The sequence below is a fragment of the Brassica oleracea genome, chromosome C6, assembly GCF_000695525.1.
Source record: "Brassica oleracea var. oleracea cultivar TO1000 chromosome C6, BOL, whole genome shotgun sequence".
NCBI classification, from domain to species: domain Eukaryota; kingdom Viridiplantae; phylum Streptophyta; class Magnoliopsida; order Brassicales; family Brassicaceae; genus Brassica; species Brassica oleracea.
The window spans coordinates 6601915-6608189 of NC_027753.1; the positions used below are offsets into that span (position 1 = coordinate 6601915).

Sequence of the window (6275 nt, forward strand, 5' to 3'; positions counted from 1 at the left end):
AGCGTTAAACCTTACCTCGCCATGCTTTTCGATTTCGGCAGACAACAATTTATCAAAGTTTGCACGTGTACGCTTTCTATCCCATCGCAAAAGCGGAACGTCTTCGTTATTGATCACTCTCCCAAAACTCTCACCGAAGCATGTGACGGATTCATAAGCCCAAATCAATAACGCGTCCTTCATGCCGTTTATTGTGTATGAACCTCCATCTGGAGCCAAAGTTTTAATAGAGTCAATTAGAACTTCGTATGCAGTCCGACCCATGGATACGACCTCATGGCTTCATCGTCGAATACCCTTATTGCACTTTGAAAGGGTGCCCTTGAATTGTGATGCAAACAATAGACTCCCATGGATTGAAGAAGTAGCAACCCCAACCACTTGCGCTTTTCAAAACTCCAAAGCGGACAGAACGCTAATGTTGCCTTCAGTTCATCTAACTTTGGTCCCATCCCAAGCGGCGCCTTCAATTCCCCCCAAAACTCGTTGTATTGACCAGGATCAAAATTTTCGGTTGGCAATGGACCTGTGTTTAGCCCAGTGATCTCACCAAACTCGAGCAAGCTAAACCTGATAGCCTAATCTGCCACGAGACACCATATCTCCTTCTTTATAACTCGCAGCTGTCTACATAGTAGATAGTGCACGGTCCTACCAGACCACATGCTTTCGCGTTCAGCTAGCCTAGCAACTACTCCAATGGGAGAGTTCACCAGCTCTTCCCACACATCAAGTCCTATTGTTTCTCTAACGTGGGGAAAATGCCCTGGATGGAAATTTTGATTAATAACTTTACCATCTAGGTTAGAAGACCCTTCAGGGTAAAGTCTTGGTGGGTAATCCCCTGATTTAACTTCAGCAGCATCCATCTGATCATATAACCCAACAATAAAATCAGCCACAACAAAACAGTAACCCAGCCGCATCATAAGAGTAACACAGTCATAACATAACATTAGGTTATTCACGACACAAATATAACTCAGCCATAACATAACCATAACTCAGCCGCAGCAAAACCCTAACTCAGACGCAACGAAACGCCCAACAAAACAAAATCAGAGCCGCAACACAACCCTATCTCAGTCGCAACAAAATATAAATAAGATGAAATATAATACATAACTGACCCACAAACTCAACAAAACACAATATATAACGTCGCGATATCTTACCGGAAAAGATGAACTCGAAGATAAGAATGCGGCGAAGACGGCGGCGAAGACGATTTCGTACAAACGAGTTCAGAATTCTGATTTCGGACACGATGATAACAGAGAAAACAGAGTACAACGACAGAGAGCTATTTCGACAAAGAGGAAGTTAACACAAACAATGTCGATGACGGAGAGTGGGAGTATCCTCGCGGTTCCTTCTTCGACGGTTCTTCTTCGACGGTTCTTCTTCGAGACGAGAAAACGATGTTCTTAGTTAGTTTTTTTTTTTTAAACTTCGATTTAGTTATGTTGGAGAAGATACGGTTTGGTTTCTATTGTAGTGGTGATATGTAATTTTAATTACTGATGTGGATTATATGTTTAAAAGTAATTTCAATTAAAAAAACTAACCAAAGGCCATTAGAGTTATTTACTATAGGTGTCCAAACATTTTAATCATTTTAAAAAAATATTTAACACTCTAGTAATAAACCAACTTTTATTATACATTCTAGTAATTTTCTCAAATCTTTATCATGATATTTTTCCGGTGGCCTTTAGCTGGTCGAAGATTTGGTCATGACACGCAGTTTTGCGCCACTTTTTTGTGCTGAGAACAATTCATGTCCCCCTCAGTTTTTCAAAACCAACAAACTTTTAATTGAAATGGTAAACTACTTTTTCAACCAACTCAACTAAGTGGAAGCATTACATTATTTTATTATACATAATTTATTTTACCGAATAGTGTTAATACTACTTATCAAAAAAAAAAAGAATAGTGTTAATACGTAACCATCTGTTCTGCATGTGCATCTCCATGGCCATGATACGTGTAGCTTGGTGGGTCTAGTCTAGACAAACATCATATGATCTCAACTAACTGCCGTGACAAGAGAATCGACTTGAGCTTTTTACAAGATAGAACGGTGCTTTCCCAGAGATTTTAGGATACGATATTCTGTTGCTGAGATGGCTCGATCGAATACTTCCATTTATTTATATCCAATCAAACTCTCTCTTCACCAAGATTCCCAAGCATTTCAATATTTTATTTCCCATCAAATCTTTGTAATTGGAAGCATCCATTTTTCCAATCCTCTCTGTGCAGGACCTTGGATCAGCAAACTGAGACGCGTACTTGTAGACTTTCGTACTTAGATGATCAATTTCTCGTCCCAAGCCTCTTTCAAATCTTGCTTGCGTTTTTTTTTTTCGATGATTAAAGCATTTATTAAAGAAAATCGAGATTCTAAACCAAAATGACATCTAGAATCCCATCTATAAAGCAATCATGTCAAGATTTTAGGTTTACAAAAAATTCAAAGGGTTTTTGTTAAAATATAACCAAAGTAACATGTTGACCTTTTGCCATAAATCATTTTCTTGGCAGATTTTTGAGTTTTGCTACAATGAATAAATATGAACACTGCTTTAATTTTTATATATAGCAATTATTTAGCTTGGGAAACAAGCTACGGTAGTGCATACCCGCCATGAAGCCAATGTTTCTACTTGCTTATTAGATATGACTTGTCCTCATCTTTTAGTGGTATTCATATATGAGAAATTTGGCGACATATACGTAACAAACCAAAAAATCAACAATATAACCATAGCATTAACAAAGTTATGATATTTATGAAATATATATAATTAATATATGTTGTTGCGTGTGTCATACAAACACTCACGCACTACGAAGAACTTCAATATCTATTTACAGGGTAAAAAGACAACTCCCAAATCCTGACTAAATTCTTAATTGATTGGCGTCCTATGAATAATATACACCAAAATGACCCTTCATATATCCTCTTGATCAACTGTTCATACACTTGGGAGATAGATTACATTATCTTTTGAAAACTTCGTCTACCAAATCAGAAATAGTTTATTATAATCACACACAACAAACACATATAGGGATACAACATTCTGTCATTTATTCCTTATTCCATCGAAACAGCAAAATCACATAGACCACACCATGTCACTCTACTCAACAGTAATCTCCTGAACATCCTTCTTTGGCTTCTCCATCCTAGGAATCACAACATTAAGCACACCGTTCTTGAGTTCCGCCTTGATTTCCTCAACCTTAGCATCATCAGGCAGAGACAAGCTCGTGTTGTAGTAACCATAACTCCTTGAAGACCAGTGCTCGTCTTCTTCAGGTGATCCTTCTTCTTCCTCGGCCTTGTGTTCTCCTTTAATCATCAGGATTCCATTATCTACCGTGATCTTCACGTCATCTTTGGTTAGCCCTGGAACCTCGTACCTCAGCTTGTAACAGTCGTCTTGCTCCTTCACTTGACCCATTAGTTGAGATGGTCTAATGTCGAAATTATCGAAGATCCTGTTTATGTTCTCCGTTGCTTGCATTAGAGCATTTCCTAGACTCGGAGGAAAGAACCCTGTTTCGTTACAGCGGAATCAATTAGTCGCAAGATTCATCTGATCTAATGCAACACATATAGCATAACGCAGAGTTTTCTGTTAAAAAATAGAAGTAATATATGCTACACCTGAGTCGTTACAACTAATGTGAAAATAGACAAAAATAAAAGATAGAAATGTAACAACCATGATAAATGGGGGTTTCTATGATAGGTTTCTTAGCGGAATATAAAATTCGTCTCTTAATTTTTAACTAAAAAAACTAAGAACCGGCTCTTAAATATTTAAGAGACGGTTCTTAGCTTTTTCAGTTAAAAGTTAAGAGATGAGTTAGCCGGCTCTTAAATATTTTAGAGCCAGTTCTTAGTTTTTTTAGTTAAAAGTTAAGAAATGATTTCTTATATTCCGAATCACATCATAAACATCCCCATTAATTATGCTCTTTCAATAGAGACTAAAAACACACTGAAATATCCAAAACAAATTTTAATTTTTCCAGAAAGACGATAAATACCGAAACCAAATTTTCACATTTAAATTTTTTTTTTTGAGCAACAATTCACATTTAAATTTAACACATTATTTTACGGTGTTTGTTTGTATATTCAAAGTTTATGGTTTACTTTTAGTTTAAAAACTCATGTTTCTTATTATTTCATTGATAATATAAATACTATCATACCATTTAGTGCGGGTGCAAAATAGTCATGATCGTCGGTGTTACGCCATAAACTTTTCCGACCACGTCTCCTGGGGAAAATCCGTCTAGGGGACTTCTTCTCAGACACACTGACTTCTGTACTCTTCTTTTCCTCTTGTTCGCCACTCGAACTAGCCATGAATCTATTAAGTTTACTCTGGCTATGTCGGTTCCCGACCAAACATTTTTCACCACTTGGACACATGAAGGTAGAAGACAACTTTTGTTGAAGGTTTCTCAAAGCCAAACGAGCCAAAGCCATTTCTATAAGCAGATAAATCTCCTTGATTCTGTTTTCTTGTTCTGAATTTGAAGGAAAAATCCAAGACTTGGTGGGTTTATAAAGATGGGTCTTCACTTTATTGTAAGATTTATGAGATGTGTGTGTGAGAAGTTTCTAAGAGTTTCTAGTTTTGATTTGGAAACCTAAAACAGGGCAGCTTCTTGTTTCTTCTACAACCTTTTTCTGGATAATCACAAGATTCTTTTCTTTTTGATATTTTATTTTTGCAAAAAGTGGAATTAGTCAATTAAGACGAATTGCTGAACAAAGAAAAACATGAGACAAGACCAACCGTCTTTACTCTTGAGCTAGCAGTTCCTAGAAAGATCGAAAATCTTTTAATTTATTCTTGATTTTTCCTTCTCTTTCAACCAAATTAACATCACGAAACGAACTAGATTTGCGAATATTTTTTTCAAGAACGTACATTTTTCGATTTCCAAATAATCCAATCACTAATTTATCTCTGCGATGTTCCGTTTACAGTTGAGTTGTAAATTTCCTGGAGAGGAAAAACTGTAAACAAACATTTTTAGGCCTGTTTGTTTATGATATTAAATGTTGTATCTAAATGTAAAATTTCAAAACATATAAAAACCTAAAAATATAAAGTTTAGATACAACATTTGTATCTTAAAATTTAGAAAGATTAAAATATCATTCAATGCAATATAAAAATAACAAATTTATATTAATAATAATTAATATTAAATATATATTTTAAACCGTAAAATTATGTATTTCGTCAAAAATGTAAAATTTGATGTTTTCCAAAAACCGTAAAATCTTTTCTGTTGACAAGAATCACAAATTATGTTTTCCATTATATTATAACTATAAAATTAAGTTTTTTTAATCAGATCTGTAAAATTAAATTTTTCTCAAAACTAAAAGTTGAATGTTTTTTCTTTGCCAAAATCGTAAAATTGAATTTTTTTATTAAAACAGTAAAATTTTGTTTCTACTAAAATTGCAAGATCATTTTTTTACCAATAAAATAATTATTTTTTTGTTAAAACGGTAAAATCGGATTTTTCGCCAAAATCGTAAATTAATTTTCATAATTATTTAAATATAATATTTTTTTACAAATAAAATTTAAATTTTCTGTTCAATTTTAATAATTAAGTCATTTAAATAAATTGTTGATCAAAAAAAAAGTCATTTAAATTACATAAATCATTTTGATAGTTATTTAAATTTATAGCATTAAAATACTATTATAAAATAAAATGAACAATTTAATATTAGATAATATATTTAGATTCAAATAGAAAATATAAAAATGAACACATTTAGATGTAATTAGTATCCAGATGTTATATTTAAATGTTGCAACAAAATACAAAAACAAAAAAAGACTTGGTGAAAGCAAAAATTCTTATAATTAACAAATGATGTTGGTATGCTGCGACATGTACGCAAATGACAAACCGATGATTCTCTAGCCTTTTTTTTTTTTTTTGAAACATCACACACTAGAGGCTTCTCCTTTTTTTTTTGGTATAAATGTAAAAGGCTTCTCCTTTTTTTCATAGTTGCCGTTTTCTTTAGTATTATAAGGCCTTCGGTTTATATATCAATCCCAAACAAACCGGATGAAATGAGAGTCGTCGGATCACACTTCTCGAATCAAGTATACAACGTACGTATAGGACCGGCAACGACCTAGAAAGCCATGTGTCCAGAGTATTGTCGAACGATTTGCTTTTGGACCGACCTTATCCATCTTTGG

General features: G+C 34.0%; 1 protein-coding gene across 1 annotated transcript; it reads right to left on the reverse strand.

The window, feature by feature from the left end:
• Positions 1-2955: 2955 nt before the first annotated feature.
• LOC106299182 (26.5 kDa heat shock protein, mitochondrial) lies at positions 2956-4519 on the reverse strand. Its single transcript, XM_013735312.1, has 2 exons — positions 4240-4519; positions 2956-3574 (listed from the first exon to the last, which is right to left on the reverse strand). The coding sequence occupies exons 1-2, from the start codon at positions 4517-4519 to the stop codon at positions 3156-3158; spliced, it is 699 nt and encodes a 232-aa protein (XP_013590766.1). The 3' UTR covers positions 2956-3155.
• Positions 4520-6275: the final 1756 nt, after the last annotated feature.